This window comes from Piliocolobus tephrosceles, chromosome X (assembly GCF_002776525.5).
Source record: "Piliocolobus tephrosceles isolate RC106 chromosome X, ASM277652v3, whole genome shotgun sequence".
NCBI classification, from domain to species: Eukaryota; Metazoa; Chordata; class Mammalia; order Primates; family Cercopithecidae; genus Piliocolobus; species Piliocolobus tephrosceles.
This window is the reverse complement of record NC_045455.1, coordinates 73,853,296-73,874,107: the sequence shown is the minus strand read 5'-3', so window position 1 is coordinate 73,874,107 and position 20,812 is coordinate 73,853,296. Positions and strand designations below refer to the sequence as shown.

Genomic DNA, 20,812 nt, shown 5'->3' with positions numbered 1-20,812 from the left:
CAGGGGTTGCAGAGAACTAAGATCGTGCCACTGCACTGAACTCCAGCCTGAGTGACACAGGGAGGCTCTGCCTAAAAAAAAAAAAAAAAAAAAAAAGGTTAGAAATAAAGCCCTGAAACCACTCCTCAGCTGTATTTCCTTATTGTAGGCAGTTCAGTGAAATATTATTAAAGAGAAGAAGGCAGAGCATTTCACTGTCTTCCTATCTTACGGTGGTTTTTTAGTGTTTCAAGGGACAAATATTTTAGCAAATATCCAAGCAATCACAGAGTGAGAAATAGTCATTTCAAAGACCTAATCATCTGACTGATGATGATAAGCTCCACATGAATTGGTTTTCTCTTCTCTTTTTGCTGTATAAACTATTTGACATTGCTACACAGAAAAATAGCGTATGTTGTTCTTTTTATACTTTTTTTTTTAAAGAATACTTTCTAGAATATTCTAGAATGTGGGATGGGTGGTGATCATTGTCTCTAGTATGAATTAAACTCTTCTTGCTTAGGTCACCAGTGATCACCTAGTTGCAAATCTCATGGGAGCATTTTATCTTTACATTTTATCCTTACTTGACTTATCTGTGAGCACCTGGCATTTCTCAGTTTTTGTTGTTGTTGTTTGAGACTGAGTCTCACTCTCTCACCCAGGCTAGAGTGCAGTGGCCAATTTTTGTATTTTTAGTAGAGATGGGGTTTCACCATGTTGGTCAGGCTGATCTCAAACTCCTGATCTCATGATCCACCTGCCTCAGGCTCCCAAAGTGCTAGGATTACAGGCGTGAGCCACCATGCCAGCTCTATTTCGTTTTTTTAAAACTTGCTTTGTTCCCATGACCCCACTCTCTCCTGGCTTCTTCTATCTTTTCGTTTTTTTTCTATAGTTTCTGTCACCTCCTCCCCTCTCCTTCCACTGTCTATTCCTTGAGTCTTGGCGTCTTTAGAGCGTAATCTTCACTTTCTTTTCTTACTCTGTGTATTTTTCCTAGCTTGGTAGTTGCCAATGAAATAAATCTAACAATCACTTTGGATCCTCCCTTTTCTTTATCGCTCCTATTTGTTCAATCCCAAATCATCTTGACTCTATCCCTTTATCATCAAGTTCACTCCTTGGATCAGTTAGAATGCTGTGGTTGCAAATACAGAAAACCCAACTAAAACTTGGCTTTAAAATAAGGCAATGATTTTCTCAACAAGTTAATATATTTAAAAAGGTGGAGAAAGGGAATTTTTAAAATAAAATAGGACTAATATGACATAATGATTGTCTTCATCTAGTTTTTGTTGCTATAAAAGAATACTACGGACTGGGTAATTTGTAAAGAAGAGAACTTTATTTCTTACAGTTCTGGAAGTTGGGGAGTTGAAGGGCATATGGTGCTGGTGTCTGGTGAGGGCCTTTGGGCTGCATCATCCCACTGTGGAAAAGTGGAAGGGCAAGTAAGCACATGCAAAAGATAAAAGCAGGAGGGACCAAGCTTGCTTTATAATAACTCACTCTAGTAACAACTAACCCTGTCCCATGAAAATGGCATTACTCCACTTATGAGGAAGGAGCCCTCATTACCTAAACACCTCCTATTAGGCCTCAACTCCCAACACTGCTGCATTCAGTATTAAGTTTCAACATGAGTTTTGGAGGGGACATTCAAACTATAGCAACCATTTACTGCTATGTGTGGACTTTGTTTGGATCTGAGGTGAACAAACTAGCTATTTAAAAGTTTTCTGTAACAATGAAATTTGGATATTAGATGACACAAAAGGTGATCAGTAATTTTTGTTACATGTCCCAATGGTGCAGCTATGTCAGAAGATGTCCATATTTGGGAGGAATGCATACTGAAATGTCCAGAGTGAAATTTCTTGATGCATTTTAAATAATGAATCAGAAAAAGGAAAATAAATGAAGAATTGTGGCAGAATCTTGAAAATAGTTGAATCTGGTTTTGGGAGATATGAGAGTTCATTATACTATTCTTTCTACTTCTTCAATGCTTGCAATTTTAAATACACAATTACAAAATTATAATAAAGGAAATTTTTACTCTCATAACTAAAATGTTTAGAAACGGGGTAGCCATCAAGTGAAGCTTCATATAGTCAACAATATCATCAAGGACTCAGTTTCTTTTTAATTTCCTCATGGCTTTCAATGGTGTTTGCTTTATCCTAAGGCCATCTCTTCTCATGGTATAGGGACCATATATCCTGGTTTGCTAGACAGTCTCAGTTACATCTATTGTCCTAACATAATTATTTATAGCACTATCTTTCTTTCAAATGTGACCTCGTTTTAGATGATAAATTAAATAGTCACCCTAGTTTATGGTTGTCAAATGACTGCCAACCACAATTAGTGCTTCACGCTTCTCTGTTCATGTCCAGCTAAAGAGAGAAGCTGCTGTCCCAGAAATAACCAACAAACCTTTCCTATAATCCCAATGTTCCAGAAGGGCAAGGTGTCCATGATGCTGAAATAGACATCATGGCTAGAGTGATGGGATGCATTGGTTGGCTTAGGTCAATCAGGGGCTACCCTGAGAATAGGGGACAAAGTCAATGGATGGGTCCATGGTAGGTGGGGCCAAGAGGGATTAAACGTGGGGAAGAATCCAGTCAAAGTCACTATACTCCTCCTTGCCATATCTTCTGCCAGTGCCATAGTTTAGGGCTCAGCATCTCTTAGACTATTGCGATAACTTTTTAGCTGATCTCCCTCCTTTATCTTTGGCCTATCACTACATTGCCGCCGCAGTGATCTTCTTAGTATGTAGATCTGATCATGTCACCGCCAGATTCAACAGTTTTTGATGTCCTGCTTTCACCTGTGAGATAAAATCTAAATGCCTCTGCTTATAATATAAAGCTGTTCAATACTTGGCCTTTGTCTGGTTATTTGTCTACCCTCATCCATCTTCAGTCTCTTCTTTAAACTTTAGCAAAACTGAATGACTTTAGTATTGTTTACATACAAGGCTTTCTCACACCTTCTTTCCCCAAGTCTGCCTCATATTTATCAGTTCAGCAAATTTGTTTTCATCCTCCCATTGTCATCTTGACGCTGACTTCTCCGACTCCTTCTATGAACATTTCAGGCCTGTTTTTGGTGCCCACTGCACTTTGTCATACAGTAAAGCCAGCCTCATTTCTGACCAGACCAGGATAGTGGTTGGTGGGTTAATTGAAAAACCAATTAAAATCTGAGATCACAACAATATACATATTTTAACCTTTTTTTTTTTTTTTTTTGAGACGGAGTTTCACTCTTGTCACCCAGGCTGGAGTGCAATGGCGCGATCTCAGCTCCCTGCAACCTCTGCTTCCCAGGTTCAAGCAATTCTCCTGACTCAGCCTCCCCAGAGGCTGGGATTACAGGCACCCATCACCACACATAGTGAATTTTTTTTTTTTTTTGAGACGGAGTCTTGCTCTGTTGCCCAGGCTGGAATGCAGTGGCACGATCTCAGGTCACTGCAACTTCCACCTCCCGGGTTCAAGCAATTCTCTGCCTCAGCCTCCCGAGTATCTGGGATTACAGGCACCCGCCACCATGCCTGGCTAATTTTTTGTGTTTTTAGTAGAGATGGGGTTTCACCATCTTGGCCAGGCTGGTCTTGAACTCCTGACCTCATGATCCACCCACCTCAGCCTCCCAAAGTGCTGGAATTACAGGTGTGAGCCACCATGCCCGGCCAGTAATTTTTGTATTTTTAGTAGAGATGGGGTTTCATTATGTTGGCCAGGTTGGTCTTGAACCCTTGACCTCAGATGATCCGCCTGCCTCAGCCTCCCAAAGTGCTGAGATTACAGGCATGAGCCACCATGCCTGACCACTTTAACCATTTTTTTCTTTTACATCATATATACGTCATTGTTTCTCAACCTTTTTTTTCTTCATTATCTCCACCCAAAAGCTTTTTTTGACTTTTTCCCTAATAACACTCCCTCTACCCACCCACATGAAATTTTAGTGTCACAACAGACATATTGTATATCTATTCATGTATTCTATGTGTATCTGCAGGGCTGCAGGGCCAAGGCCTTTTATTTGGATGTGGGTCCTCTGGTTCAGTTCTGCCTTGGATTTCTTCCACACTGATAATCCATCCTCTGTGATTCCTAACTTGAGTTTGTTTAGAACAAAGGTAGAGCAAGACATTTTAAAAGCAAACAGTATAGAATCATAGTCAGTGTTTGTGATTCTCTTCCCATGCTCACCATTCAACAGCTTTTTACAAATAACTTGTTCTATTAAATTTTTCCAAGGTATTTAATTTCATTTCCATAAAAACAACTATTTCCTCTCCCACAATTATATTTTATCACTACGCAATGTTAGTCAGATTTTGTAATTTCGAAGACAAGACAATTGGTTGGGGATCAACACAACTGCTGGGGGAAGGAGGCAGAGCTAGTGAGAGAAAATACATGAAGAAATAAATCGGTGAAAGAGGTAATATAAAGAAAATAGTAACTAACAATTTTGTAGAAGTTACTAGGTATGAAGCACTGTTCTAAGAGCTTTACAAAAGTGAACTCATTTAATTCCCACAAGGGAGTGCTATTATTATCACCTACTTTACTAATGAGGAAACTGAGGCACTGAGCGGTCAGCTGTCTTTGTCAAAAGTCCTTTCAAACAACAAATTTTTAGAACATTTTCCACTGAGATGTTTTGAAGACATACTACCAATGCAATCTGCCTTTCTTTTAAAAAGTCTACTGAACATAATGTAATCTGTCTTTGAAGTGGCATAACTAATAAAAGCAGGCCAATGAAAATTTAATGTGCCCTCCCTTTTGGGTTTCACAAAAATATTTTTCTTTGTTCTCAAGAAGCCAGAAAATTGAGTTTAGCTAAATCAGGAAGAGATCCTTATTGGGAAGAGGAAAAGGACTTCATTGCCCTTTTTTCCAGCCTTTCTTTCCTGAGGAGGGTGAATTTACCAAAGAACCAAGGGCTGGGAACTGAGTAATCTTTGTGGATGAAATTTTTCTTTAAAATTGGCTACATCTGCAGGAGTGGATACCTGAGGCAGCAGCGGAATGAGGTCAGTCAAGTTTACAAGCAGCCAGCCATCTGCTCTCAATAGTTTGGGGTCTGAGCTGAGATGCAACCCTGCTGAGTCCACCTTACCTCTACCTTGCTATATTTTCCCCTTCCCACTTCTTTTATTCCTCCTTTTCCTGGCTTCTGCTCTGAAAGCTTCTCTCCAGTCCCTGAGCAGGAGCAGTAGCTGCCCTAACAGGGGCTGAAGCTAACCTGGGTCTTGCTCTAATTGTTCATTTGTTCCAGGCCAGCAGCCTGCTACTGCTAGGGCCCAGCGGCTAGGGTACTCCAAACTCCAAGGAATCAGAGACCTTATTTGTATGTTTGACTCTATAGGTCCAATGCCTAGCATAGTTCCTCATATCTAACAGATACTCAATACATATTTATTGAATAAATAAATGAATGGAAGAATGACCTGTAGGCCTTGATCCAATTCATTTGCTTAGTTTACTCGTGTCCTTCATAGTTGTGGATCCGCCTAACAAAAATTAATTTCTGTAATGAGATTATTTCTCTGAAGAGTCCTGGAGTACTTTTTACCCAGTCCTGTGAATCACCGTTTTTCATTTCCTTCCATTTGTTTCCAGTTGAAATTTCTGGCATTTCCTCTCTTTCATCTAAAAAAATCTTACCCATTGTTCATTACCTCATCTCAGTGGCTAAGTCTTCACTAAACCTTCTCCGATGACCCCTGTTAAATGTGGCCATTCCCTCCTGTAAACTCTGAGAGCACTATGGTTGTAGCTCTTTTCATAAGTGCATTATACAAATTGCTTTCATATCCTCTTGTTTTCTTTATCCTTATGTAAATGAAAAGTTTTCTGAAAAGGAATTTAGAGGAGAGAGACTATCCCAATAAACAGTTTGTAAACCTGAGAGCCACAGATTTCGGTGTAAAAGGAAGGTTTGGTTCTATTTTAAGTTAGTCCTAGTTAGCCAGTTGGGATCCATCTTGAAGGATTGGCTCTTTGAGGTTTGAATTTGTTTACACAACTTCCCTGAGTCAGAATGTTGGACAAATGTTATTCTCCTTTTACGGGTAAGATTTGGAGAGGTTAATGGACATGTTCAGTTACACAAGCCCAGAAAATAATGGAGGTACACTAGAATTCAGACCTCTACCTTATTCCTGTAACCACCCAATGGGTTTACTCTGCTGGCAGTCTAGACAGAGCCAATTTATAAAAACAGGGGAATTGCAATAGAGAAAGAGTAATTGACGCAGAGCTGGCTGTGTGTGGGAGATTGGAGTCTCATTTCTACTCGAGTCAGTCTCCCAGAGCATTCAGGGATCAGAATTATATATTTATTTATTTATTTATTTATTTATTTATTTATTTATCTATCTATCTATTATTTTTTGAGACGGAGTCTCACTCTGTTGCCCAGGCTGGAGTGCAGTGGCACCATCTCTGCTCACTGCAACCTCTGCCTCCCAGGTTCAAGTGATTCTTCTGGCTCAGCCTCCCGAGTAGCTGGGACTACAGGTGCGTGCCACCACGCCCAGCTAATTTTTGTACTTTTAGTAGAGATGGGGTTTCACCATGTTGCCCAGGATGGTCTCAATCTCTTGACCTCATGATCCACCCACCTCGGCCTCCCAAAGTGCTGGGATTACAGGCGTCAGCCACCACGCCTGGCTGGGATCAGAATTTTTAATTCTGATTAAAAACTGGGAAGCCAGTGAGCTGGGAGTGCTAATTGGCCAGGTCAAAGATTAAATCATAGGGAGTCCAAGTTGTCTTCTTGCAGTATCAGTTCCGGAGTGGGGGCCCATGAGATCAGATGAGCCAGTTTATTGATCTGGGTGATGCCAGCTGATCCATGAAGTGCAGGGCCTGCAAAATATCTCAAGCACTGGTGGTAGTTTTTACAATAGTGATGTTAGCTCCAGCAGCAATTTGGGGAGGGTCAGAATCTTGTAGCCTCCGGCTGCATGACTCCTAAATCCCAATTTCTAATCTTGTGGCTAATTTGTTAGTCCTACAAAGGCAGTCTAGTCCCTAGGCAACAAGGAGGTTTGTTTTGGGAAAGGGCTTTAGTCATCTTTGTTTCAAACTATGAACTATGAATTACATTCCTCCCAAAGTTAGTTTGGCCTACAGCCAGGAATGAAAAAGACAGCTTGGAGGTTAGAAGCAAGATGGTGTTGATTGGGCCAGACCTCTTTCTCGGTTGTAATTTTGCAATGGCGGTTTCATTCCCAGTCCAGTTCTCTTTATAGTGCTGTGCAATGCATGTGCTCATGTTCTGGTATGTATTATTATTCTTCTGTGTCAGTGTTATCTTCCCTACAAGATTGTAAATTTCTAGGACCTAACTTCTTAGGCATGCTGATAATATTAACTCAGTGAACAAATTAATAGACCCTCAAAACTTTAAATTCAGGAATAGAATATAAAAATAAAGATTTTTATTCCTGTCAACTGATTCTGCAAAGGGTATAAGGAGCAAAAGAGCTGCCAAGTTGGTACAGGAGTTGGAAACACCATAAGCTTCAACTGCTGGTTAATTTTTGCTTTAAAAAGCTTGATGGAAGCCAGGCGCGGTGACTCATGCCTGTAATCTCAGCATTTTGGGAGGCTGAGGCGGGCGGATCACCTGAGATCAGGAGTTTGAGACCAGCCTGGCCAACACGGTGAAACCTCGTCTCTACTAAAAATACAAAAATTAGCCAGGTGTGGCGGCACATGCCTTTAATCCCAGTTACTCGGGAGGCAGAGGTTGCAGTGAGCCAGAGATCGCGCCACTGCATTCAGCCTGGGCAACAGAAGGAGACTCCGTCTCAAAAAAAAAAAAAAAAAAAAAAAAAAAAAAAAAAAAAAAAAAAAAAAAGCTTAATAATAAAATGGGCTTTTATATATACAAATCAGCACAAACTCATTTGAGGGAGAGTAAGATTTACAGACTTGCTTACAACTCTCTTTCCCTGCTCAGGCTCCTGAGTAGCTGGGATTACAAGGACGCGCCACCACACCTGGCTAACCTTTGTATTTTTAGTAGAGCCTTGATTTCACCATGTCGGCCAAGTTGGTCTCAAACTCCTGGCCTCTGTGATCCACCTGCCTCAGCCTCCCAAAGTGCCGAGATTACAGCGTGAGCCACCGCGCCGGGCCACAAGTTTCTTCTGTGTAATTTCACCTTAAATACAGCCATTTACTTGGGGGTGGTGTAAGCAAATTGTCTCTTCAATTTCTCTCCTGGGGTGGGAGAACTGTGGCATTAAACAGAAGTGCGAACAGTAGTTGAGGGTAGGAAGAAAGGCTGCCCGGAAGGGGGTCAGGAAAGCTCAGGCAAGCCCACCCTCAGGCACTACAGCTAGACTCCGAGCTTAATGGGCGGGCATCTGATTCGACCAACATCAGATCACAGGGCTTAAGCCCAGTCCCTTAGGGAGGCCTGGGGAGGGGCCAGGCCCAAGTATATAAAGCTCCCTGAGGGTCAGCTTTGGCTCTGCCAAAGTGTGATTCGACAACGTCCCAGTGCCCTTGGCTCTTTTCGGAATCTGACCCCGAGCTTGCACGGGACACATTGCCCAGCTCGGGTGAGAAGGGTAGCTTCTGGGACCCTCGCCTTTAATAGCACAGGGAGCGCAGAGTGCAGTGGAGCTGCGAGAAGAAACCGCGCTAACTAGTTTGTCCCTAAGGCCGCCTCGTAGTCGTCGCCGCGGCGCCTTGCGTCTCCGGGCCGCATTGCCATGGCTGCCCGTGGTGTCATCGCGCCAGTTGGCGAGGGGTTGCGCTACGCTGAGTATTTGCAGCCCTCGGCCAAACGACCCGACGCCGACGTCGACCAGCAGGGACTGGTGAGTGCTGCCAGCGGGCCCCACCCCCCTCTGGCTCCCTTGTAGTTTCTGCTTCGGCCTTCTCTACCGCCTCACCCTTGAACCTTTGTACTCCTCCGCATTCGCTCACCGTCTGTGCCGTAACGCGCATTTGTTCAGTGGAGAGACCGCCTTGTGCTTGGCTTTGACGATTGGGCGTGGAAGACGGAGCAATTCTGAGGATCTGTCTCCTCAAGGAGCTTCCAGTCTTGTCTGGGACACAAACCAGAAAATAGGCAATTGCAAATACAGTGTAAGTGCTGTATATGGATTTTCCTATCTCATAGGAGGCACTAATACCGTTTTGCAGGGGATGTGGTGGGATCAGGGACGCTTCTTGGAGAAAGCTGTAGTTAAAAATTAAGATCTGAATGAATAAAAGCAGTTCATTCAGCAAAGAGAAGGGGAAAATGTTTCAGGTACCAGGAGTAGTATCTCCAACGTCTCCGGCACAGAAACAGGGCTCTGTTGGAAACTGCAAGTGGTGTATTCAGGATGAACCGTGGAGGTGGAAAAAGGAAGGGTCTAACAGAGAAGTGTCCAACAGAAACATAGTGTGAGCCACATACGTATTTTTACGTTTTCTGTAGCCATGTTAAGCGAAGAGAAACAGGTGGGTTTAATTTTAACGATGTATTTTCTTTAACCTGATACATGCACAGTTGCACGGTAGTATTTCAACATTCAATATGAAAAATTGTCCAAGTGGTGGTTTAGGCTTGTAATCCCAGCGCTTTAGGAAGGCCAAGCAGGAGGATCACTTGAGACCATGAGTTGGAGGCCAGCCTGGACAACATAGGAGACGCCATCTCTGCAAAAGAAAAATGAAAAATATCAGCTGGGCGTCGTGGTGTGAGCCTGTAGTCCTAGCTACTTGGGAGGCTGGGTCTGGAGGATCATTTGAGCCCAGGAGTTTGAGGTTATAGTGAGCTATGATTTCGCCACTGCACTTCAGCCTGAGAGACAGAGCTAGACCCTGTCTCCAACAAAGAAAAAAAAAATGAGGCAATAGAGATTTAGAAAGTTTTAATTAACTTGTCTAGGATCATCCCTGGTAAGTGGCAGATCTACGATTCCAAATGCTACACCTTTTCCACTATGACTTGCTGCCTCCTTAGAAATAAGGATTTCTGGATATAGTATTCAGTGTATGATATAGCTGAACAAGATTAGGCAGAAGTGATCGTTTTGTGGAGAACTGTAAAAACTGAAAGCCAGTATCAGGCTTTCAAGGTAGTTGGGAGCTGTGGTAATTGGAAGATAGAACTAATATTGGTGATTTTTACATCTGTAGGTATTTTTACTTGGAAGAGGAGAGAGTTTACAGAATCCAGAGTATCAGATAGGAAGCATCTTTAGTAGTCCAGGTACATGAAGGCTAAAGTGTAGGCCAGTGATTCTGAAACTGTCTGTGTCCTGTAATATCCTGAAATCCTGAAGTCACATGCATAGACAATATAATCTACGTATAAACATAACTTTTATTTTTTATTTATTTATTTTTTTTGAGACGGAGTTTCGCTCTGCCGCCCAGGCTGGAGGGCAGTGGCTGGATCTCAGCTCACTGCAAGCTCCGACTCCGGGGTTCACGCCATTCTCCTGCCTCAGCCTCCGAAGTAGCTGGGACTACAGGCGCCCGCCACGTCGCCCGGCTAGTTTTTTGTATTTTTAGTAGAGACGGGGTTTCGCCATGTTAGCCAGGATGGTCTCGATCTCCTGACCTCGTGATCCGCCCGTCTCGGCCTCCCAAAGTGCTGGGATTACAGGCTTGAGCCACCACGCCCGGCCGTTTTTTTTTTTGTTGTCTTTTGTTTTTTGTTTTTTTGTTTTGTTTTGTTTTTTTGATTTTGTTTTTTTTGTTTTTTTTGAACATAACTTTTAATAATCAATATAATGCTTTAATTGAGACATAAAGGTGAAATATTTTATTAGAAAACATGTCTACAGGCTGCGTGCGGTGTCTGGCTCCTATAATCCCAGCACTTTGGGAGGCTGAGGCGGGTGGATCACTTGAGGTCAGGAGTTCAAGACCAGCCTGGCCAACAGGGCAAAACCCTGTCTCCACTAAAAATACAAAAATTATTTGGGCATGGTAGCACATGTCTGTAATTCCAGCTACTAGGGAGGCTGAGGCAGAACTGCTTGAACCCAGGGGGCAGAGGTTGCAGTGAGCGGAGATCACGCCACTGTACTCCAGCCTGGGCGACAGAGCAAGACTTTGTCTCAAAAAAAAAGAAAATAACATGTTAACATGTCTACAATTTAAATATGTAAATACTTAGACATTACTACATTAGAAAACATAATGAGTAATTATTAGTTGCTGGCATATTGCACCAATTCATAGAATCACTGTGTGTGTGACGGCTACCAATGCAAATTGTTTATCAAATGTATTATATTGGCTCTTCAAATAGCAGAAGGACCATCGTTCTTTACAAACTTATTTTTCCTAAATGGCGAACAATTTCTGGTAAAAATTTGAACAAAAGAGTGGAATCTCCCTCAATTTACATGGCACTTGCACTTGTGGAAGATTCAGTCTGTACTAAAACAGTGTAATAATGATATATTTATATATAATAAAGTTCTGGACTAAGATTATCATAAACTTTTCACCTACTTAATCTTTTAAAATTGACGGATGCAAACAGTTCTTTGTTATACAGGATTGTCTCATGTATTTTAGGACTTCTTAGGATCAATAGTCCCCCATCCACCAAATACCCTCCCTTCTATTCAAATTATTGTGCAACCAAACAGGGCCTCATGTACTTTCAGAATGTCCCTTAGGGATTGTTCTGCTTCTTTTGGGAGTTCCTGGTCCAGGCAATGACAAATAATGAGGCAGAAGATTGTTGATAACAACTTTAGGCAACTTGGAAGTACTAAAAGCAGTGAGAAGCTGACAAAAGGTAAATATTAGGAAAGGAAAGAAATGGCCTAGGTGTGGGGCATATTTGGTATTCTTATTGAAAATAGAAAATAATGTTTGTCAATGAGTTAAAGAAAAAAACTTTCACGCTATTTTAGAAATGTAATTCATTTTAAGGTTTATGAAATATATCTTCTTGGGCTGGGCATGGTGGCTCATGCCTGTAATTCTAGCAATTTGGGAAGGTCAGGTGGAAGGATTACTTGAGCCCAGGGGTTCGCGACCCAGGCTGGGCAACATAGTGAGACCCCTGTCTCTCTAAAAAGAAAAATCAAAAAGAAATAAATATATCTTGTCATATTTATTAAATAACTTTTTCTTAGGTAAGCTTCCCTTTTGAAACTAAGAACTAGTGTTCAGTAGCCTGTTTAAAAGATTAAAATAATTTTTAAAAATAGGCAAAATATCTAGCATTTTGAATAAAATAGCATTTTACAATTAACGGTTTAATAGAAGTTGTGATCAAACTTTGCACTAGCAAAGCTGTTTCTCATGGAAAGGTAGAAAAGAAACTTTAAGAGGAGATTATTATCAAATTTTAAAGCAGTTTGAACAAAACTCAGTTTGTATGAAATGATAGTCATTTAGTTTCATTACTTTCCTGAAAACTGTAACTCCTATTATTTTTATTTTTCTTCAGTTTTTATTTTAAGTTCAGGAGTACATGTGCTAGATGTGCAGGTTTGTTACACAGGTAAATGTGTGCCATGGTGGTTTGCTGCACAGATCGTCTCATCACCTAGGTATTAAGCCCAGCATACATTAGCTGTTCTTCCTGATGCTCTCCCTCCTCCCACCCTCACAACTGTTGTTATTATTAGAATAGTGTAATGTGTAAAAACAACTAGACACATACATGTTTCATTATAAACAATCCTGATATGTGAAAACTAAAACCTGTCAAACACACATATTTTCAGGCATTCATTTCCAAAAATAAGACAGTACTTTTACTATTTTGTAATGATAACATGATTTAAAACATGCTTTAACAATACTTTGAAGCTTACATTGGTAATCAATCACATGGATTATGTACTGTATACCTATATTTTTCGCTTTTTTTTTTTTTTTTGAGATGAAGTCTCGCTCTGTTGCCCATGCTGGAGCGCAATGGCGGGATCTCGGCTCACTGCAGCCTCCACCTCACAGGTTCACCTGAGTCTTCTGCGTCAGCCTCCCAAGTAGCTGGGGCCACAGGCGCCTGCTACCACGGCCAGCTAATATTTGTATTTTCAGTAGAGATGGGGTTTCCCCATGTCTGCCAGGCTGGTCTCACACTCCTTACCTCAAGTGATCCACCCTCCTCAGCCTCCCAAAGTGCTGGGATTTTAGGGGTGAGTCACCGCACCCAGCCTAACTGATTCTTCCCCACCGTTTTTTACACCATAGTAGAAGGCTAGAATGTTAAGTTTCATGGACAGGGACTTTATTTGTTCTCTGATATGTATTTCTAGCATTTATAATGGTGCCTGATGTGTGGTAAACATTCCAAAAAGAAATTGTTGAATGAATGAATGTTATTCTTGAATGGGAAGAAATGAGAAGAACTTTTCTTTTAGTGAATGGAGTCAGTAAGAATTTCCAGATGTGTACCATTGAGAACCATAAGCAAAAATAGAAAATTCAGCGTATTTAAAATGTAGCTCATTATAGTCTTCCCTGAACAGGCTGATTCTCCTGTTCTTTCCCCTTTCTTGACTAGTGCCATCCGTCATCAACTCCACTTTCTCCTTTACCTCCACCGATCAGTTCATCAGTCACTTAGCCTCATCTCTGTAATTGTTTTCTTGCTATTCCTTCCCTTGCTACTCTCTTAGTCTTTATCGTCTCTACTCTGGCCTGTAGTGATCGCCTTTAAAAACAAGTCTCTTTGCTTCTGGCATTGTATGCTTTTTAAACTTCACACTGCCATCAGTTACTTTTCTGCAATACAGACTTGTTAATGATACCGTCCCTTTTTATGAGTGTAACACGATCTAAACCTTTCTCAGGATCTTATACAGGACTCTTCATGTACTGATCCTCAAATGACGTGTCCAGCCACATTTCCCATCCCCTCCATTGCACTGTACCCTGTACTGTAGTTACATTAAGTTTCCTTCATGAAATTTTATGGTTTTGTGACTTTACTAGAGCTTTCTCTTCTCTCTGAAATTCTTTTCCTGGCTAACTCATATTCATTTTTTTTTTTTAAGACACTTCCAATGTGAAGCCTTCCCTGACCCCAGTTCCCCTTGCCTAGTAGAAGAAAATTGTTTTATACTGTGTTTCCTTAGGAAGTTGCACAAGTTTTTATTATAGTTTATTAAGATACATCAAAATAATTTATATTAGTATAAGCACCTATGGCGTGAAGTCCTCAGGGAAAACACTGTGTCTGTGATTGGCATTGTAATTGGCACATGATAGTCATTTAATTGTTTGTCTATGAAATAGCTATTCTGTTATTATTGAGCAACTTAATAAATAAACATGGATATTTGATTTTAATATCATATTGACACCTGTATTTTTTCCTTGTAGAGTCCTCTTACATGTTAACATCTAAGGGAGAGCAAGGGTCTGTGTCTGTGTTGCTCACTGCTCTTTCCCCAGAACTTAGCATAAGTCCTGGCACATGCCAAATAAATGCTTATGTGGTAAAAGCTAAGTAAGTATTTTTTGAGTGAGTGAATAGTCTCCGTCTCTCCTGTCTCCATCACAACTACCACCCCTCTTGTGAAGAGGAAGAATACTTTTTTTTCTTCTTCATTTCCCTCTGGTACAACTATTGTTTTTCTTGGACTCAAATTTTCAGTCTCAAAATGGAAGATTTAGCATTTTATAACACTTTCAGGCAATTTATGTTTATCTAAAAGGTTATTTACTGCTTCTGTTGTTTACGGAGAATAAAATGCCTTAGGGAATTTGTTAAAAATTTTGATGCCTTCCCCCCGTCCCCCAGCTGTAGCAACTATGATGGAGTGATCTGTTTTCCCAGTTTTCAGAAATTTTTTGATTCATGGTAGTGGAACGTTTGAAGTAATTTTTCTGTTTTTTAATTGTTGTTGTTATTTTGACTTTCTAGTGGATATTTGAAACCAGGTAGTGGTACCAGATACCTGACACAGCCCATTTGTTGATTTGCTGCCATTATTTAGATAATGTTTCTTCTCTTTGAAATATGCCTTTTTAACTAAAATTGGATATTCTTTATAGATGGGGATGAAGTTTTAAGAATACTCATTCAGTTCCCAACATAGTACCAGGCACATGATTGCTCTGCCTCATAAATTTTTGTTGAATTATTAAATTAACAAACGAATGAAACCAACTAGCTTGGAGATAAGTAGATTAGGGAAATGTTATAGAGTGATGAACGGACAGCCTTAAGGAATTAAAAAAATAATAAGATAAATGAGACTATGCCTCTTTGACTTTTGTAATAGTCAAGAGAGGCCTAAAATGTAAGCATCTAATAAATATGTGTGTAATCAGAGTACGTGTAATACTCTGACTTCTGATGTGCTTTTTCAAGTTTTGATCATTGCTTATTAATATTTCCAATAACACAGGCAGTCTCCAACTTAGAAATAGGTTCTGTTTTTAAAATTTGTCAATTAAATTCATTTTAATAGATTTTTGGGTAACACCAAATATATGGACGCTATAAACTAAGTGTGTATGGGGAGGATATAGATAAACCAAGATTGCCACCCTCAAGGGCAGAGGATAGCAAACTTAATTTGTAAAGGGTTACATAGTAAACATTTCAGGCTCTGCAGACCATATAGCCTCTATCACAACTACACTGTTGTAGAGTGAACACATAGACAATAAATAAATGTGGCCATGTTCCAGTAAAACTTTATTTATAAAAACAGTTGCTCTAGGAGGCAAATTTGGATCAAATTTAAATGCCCAGTTAAAGACAGGCTCTCTAAGTGCTATCATATTTTTGTTCATTTATTTATTCATTCATTTAACACTATTTATGGAGTCATACATTACTAGGTAAGGTTCTGAGCCTAAGTGCTATAGTGGATACAAAGATTAATCAAATATGCATTTTCTCCTCAAGGGACTTGACCAGAAACTAAATCTAGACTCCTAGACTGGGAACTCCCCCGCAGCGGAGATCCTGTCTGATTCACTTTTGAGGAATTCTAGGGCCAATCACAGTACAGGGTAGGTTGCAGATACTTAATAAATGTCTTTTCAAGGATAAGTGAATGAAAGACTAAGGCATAGGTGTGTCGTAAGAGAGATACATGGATAAAATGCTTGATTTCATAGGAATGAGCCGTTGTTGTTTGGGAAATCAGAAAACTTTGTGAAAAGTGAGTTGAATGAGTTGAACATTGAGAAAAGGGAATGAGAAAAGGGAAGAATATGAGTTAAGTTAAAAAAATAAAAAAATCTTAGGCAGAGGTAGCAAATTCAGATGCTTAAAGGGGCTAGGCAGGTAGCAGAAACAACTGAGGGGATGACTGGGTTAAATGGTATTGTATTACATGAGTGATGATTCTAGCAAAATGAGAGAGCACTTGCTTTTCTAAAGGAGGCAGATCATTGGAATAAACCATTATTACCAGACATTTGATTTTTCAAAAGAAACCAGAAAGAGAAAAACAAGTTTTTCTAAAATGTGGGTTATATCAAGGAAGAAAAATAAGGAAAAGTAGGTTGAGTTACAACTGTAGATAGCTCCAAATGGCAGGTTAAGGAATGTGGACCAAATTGGTAGGCAGTTAGTTTTGTAGGAGTTGTGTGATCAGTGGAGGCCTTCAGGAGAATCACATGCGTTACGGTGGGCGGTACTCTGGGAGTATAGAGGAGGAGATGATGGCGGCAGTAATAGTGATGATAGCTGAAGTGTTTTGTGCCAGGCTTTATGCTAATGTTTTAAATGCGTGAGCTCATTTAGTCTCTTTAGTAACCCTAGGAGGTATAGATACTATTATAACCCTCTACTTGTAGACAAATAAATTGAGGCTTAAAGCACTGAAATAATTTGTGCAAGGTCACACATTTGAGAAGTAGATGAATCCCAGAGGTATGCCTCTGCTCTTATTCAGAATATTCTCTTTGTTTCTCTTTCCCCTTAAACTTTTCTAATTATGTCAGTCAAGGTCTACCTAGGAAAACATACAACTTAAATATGTAAAACAAGGGAAATGTAATTCCAGGAATTGGTTTCATAGCTAATGGAGTTGTTGAGAAGCGAAACAGGATAGTGAAGCAATCCAGAGACTAGGAACAGCAAGGAACCACTAGCACTCCTAGAGCTAGCTATAGGGCCAAAGGGAGGAGTTGGTGTTTTTCAAAACCACTCTGCATTAATTGGAACCATGGATGTCTGCTTAGGGGGAACTGGAGCCACTGCTGCTGCTGGAGCAGTTGCTAAAGACGGAGAGGAAGGGGCGGTAATACCGTTGTTTCTTCCTTGTTTTCACTGTCCAGTTTTTCACCGTCGCATCCCATTGGTCTGACTCTACTGGGAGCCAGCTGACACAAGAGCCTGTAGGACTTAGCTCTTCTAACGGAACAGAGAGTAGCCAAGGAATTGATTGGTGAATGCAGCTAGGCCTAGGACCAACACATCTGTTTTCAGCTGTATTTTGAATTCCACTGATACTGAGAAATTTGAAAGCACAGTCTCCTTAAAGCAGTGTTAGAAAACACTTTTTGAAATGCTAAGTATTCCCTTAATCCACAGTGTAAGGGAAATAGAGTATTATTTTGAGGAATTCCATTTGCACTGTCTTATGTTCTTGGAATATAATTTCCATGCTATTGGGGATGAAATAAGTACTGTTGCCAGGCATGGTGGCTCACACTCGTAATCCTGGCACTTTGGGAGGCCAAGGCGGGCAGATCACTTGAGGCCAGTTCAAGACCAGCCTGGTCAAGATGGCGAAACCCCACTTTTACTAAAAAATACAAAAATTAGCCGGGTGTGGTGGCGCACACCTGTAGACCCAGCTACTCAGGAGGCTTGAGGCAGGAGAATACCTTGAACCCGGGAGGTGGAGGCTGCAGTGAACCCAGGTCGCACCACCACACTCTAAAGAACTCACTATCACAGGAATAGCACCAAGGGGATGGTGCTAAACCACCCATGAGAAATTGCCGCCATGACCCAGTCACCTCCCACCAGCCCCACCTCCCACATTGGGCATTACAGTTGAAAGTGAGATTTGCTCAGGGACACAGATCCAAACCACATCAAGACAATCTAGTGAGACCCCATTTCTACAGAAAACTTTAAAAATTAGTCACTTGTGGTGGCATATGCCAGTAGTCTTAGTTTCTTGTGAGGCTCAGGTGGTAGGATCAGTTGAGCCCAGGAGTTCAAGGTTACAGTGAATTATGATCATACCACTGCACTGCAGCCTGGGTGACAGAATGAGACCCAATTGGAAAAAAAATAAAATAAACCAATATTGATACATTATTATTAACCCAAGTCATATTTGATTCAGATTCCCATGCTTTTTAGCTGATGTCCTTTTTCTGTCCCAAGATCTCAGCCAGGTACCACATTACATTTAGTTTTCACATCTCTTTTGGCTCCTTGTGGCTGTGACAGTTTTTCAGACTTGCCTTATTTTTGATGACCTTGACAGGTTTGAAGCATACTGGTTAGGTATTTTGTGGGATACCCCCTACTGGAATTTCTTAGATGTTTTTCTCATGATTGGACTGGGTTTTAGGTTTTTGGGAGGAAGATCAGAAAAGTGAAGTGCCAGGCTGGGCACAGTGGCTCATGAAGCCTATAATCCCAGCACTTTGGGAGGCCGAGGCAGGTAGATCACCTGAGGTCAGGAGTTTGAGACCAACCTGGTCAACATGGCAAAACCCATCTCTACTAAAAATATAAAAATTAGCTGGGCATGGTGGCACATGCCTGTAATCCCAGCTACTTGGGAGGCTGAGGCAGGAGAATTGCTTGAACCTGGGAGGTGGAGGTTGTAGTGAGCCGAGATCATGCCATTGCACCCCAGCCTGGGCAACAAGAGCAAAACTTCATCTCAAAAAAAAAAAAAAAAGAAAGAAAAGTGAAGTGCCATTTTCATCACATCATATGAAGTGTACATACTGTAAACATTTATTGCAATTGATGTTGATCTAATCTGATGCGGTAGTATTTGAGTTTTCTTAACTGTAAACTTTATTTGCATACTGCACTTTGTGAAAGAAAGTCACTTTGTGCAGCCCATATTTAAGGAATAGAGAGTTATGCTCTCCCTCCTTAAGTGTAATCTGTCAGATTATTTGGAATTCTTCTGTGTGGGAGATTTGTCCTTTTATTCCCATTTATTATTTATATTAGTTTGGTTTCATGGATATTAATTTTATGCTTTGGATTATAATCCACTACTATATTTTGTTGCTCAAGCTGTTTTATCTTTGGCCATTGGGATCTCTTTTAGTTGACCCTTGTGTACCTTTGACACACCCCCAACATTGTGGGGGGTTTTTTGAGCACTTCCTTGCATTCTGGCACTACATGGTGCTCTAGGCTCATTTTGTGTATTTCCTGCCACAGTCCTAAAATCAGGCATTTCTCCAATGAGTCCAGTGTATATAACATTTGATCTCATTGGGAACTTCATTCTGGGTCATAACTTCAGATCCTAATCCATTTTTATCCTCCCACCCAAATCTTCCCCAATTCCTTTGTCTTTTCCCTATGTAACTGATGAGGTAAGAGTAAAAGATATAAAAGATATCCTTGTCTTGGTACACATGGCTGCTGCTTTCAGTCCATCAAGGACAGTAAAATTTTTCCCTAAGCTTCAGTAAAGCGCATTTGTGTGTGTTTGGTTTGGGCTTTTTGTTTTTCAATATCTGGTGTTAGGGACTGCTAATGGAGGGAGGGTGCTGCCAGGGGATTGTGAAAGGAAGTAGAGAGAAAGAGACTCATTAACCTTTCTGCCATTTGTCATTATATTTCCAGTTTGTTATAGAATCTTAGTACAGGTCAAGTGAACAGTAAAGAACCTATCTCTGAGTATAAGGTAAAATATTATTGCATATTCATTCCTCTAAAGGACTGAATATGGTCTTCAGGAGAATGATTTTCACTTCCTTTTGGAATACCTAGAATTCAACAGTCACCACCACACTGAAAAACTAGTTTTTACATAGTAGGCATTAGAACTGAAGAGAACTAAACCAAGGGAGAAAAGAATGGTACTTTAAACTACACTTTCCTCCCCAAATAATGCCTAGCTGCAGTGATGTTAGAGTTTAATTCAAGGACTTCATTACTATATAGTACTTAAGAGATTTCTATATGTATTATGTGGTTTGTGAATAATTTCCGTATTGATTTGTAAATAATTGTTTTCAAAGTACCAATTTATTTTTTAATTTTTAATTTTTATTTCTTTTGAGACAGTATCTTGCTTTGTCTCCCAGGCTGGTGTACAGTGGCGTGATCATAGCTCACTGCAGTCTCAATTTCCCAGGCTGAAGTGATCCTCCCATTTCAGCTTCTCAAGGAGCCGGGACCACAGGAGTGTGCCATCGTGCCTGGCTAATTCTTTTATTTTATTTTATTTTATTTTTTTGAGACGGAGTCTCGCTCTGTCGCCCAGGCTGGAGCGCAGTGGCCGGATCTCAGCTCACTGCAAGCTCCGCCTCCCAGGTTCACGCCATTCTCCTGCCTCAGCCTCCCGAGTAGCTGGGACTACAGGCGCCCGCCACCTCGCCCAGCTAGTTTTTTGTATTTTTTAGTAGAGACGGGGTTTCACCGTATTAGCCAGGATGGTCTCGATCTCCTGACCTCGTGATCCACCCGTCTCGGCCTCCCAAAGTGCTGGGATTACAGGCTTGAGCCACTGCGCCCGGCCTGCTAATTCTTTTATTTTTATGTTTTGTAGAGCTGGGGTCTTGCTGTGTTGCCCAGGCTGGTCTTGAACTCCTGGGCTTAAAAGATTCTCCCACCTCTGCTTCTCAAAGTGCTGGGATTACATGTGTAAGCCACTGTGTCCAGTCCAAAGTACCAATTT

At 40.8% G+C, this 20,812-nt stretch overlaps 1 protein-coding gene across 1 annotated transcript in view; it reads left to right on the top strand.

Annotated features, from left to right (window-relative positions):
* Positions 1-8,329: 8,329 nt before the first annotated feature.
* The window catches only part of DNAJC15 (DnaJ heat shock protein family (Hsp40) member C15), an 82,136-nt gene continuing 69,653 nt past the window's right edge, over positions 8,330-20,812 (top strand). Inside the window, exon 1 of the mRNA XM_023187291.2 lies at positions 8,330-8,857. Coding sequence (XP_023043059.1) covers positions 8,750-8,857 — 108 coding nt within the window. The 5' untranslated portion in view covers positions 8,330-8,749. The remainder of the gene's footprint in view (positions 8,858-20,812) is intronic.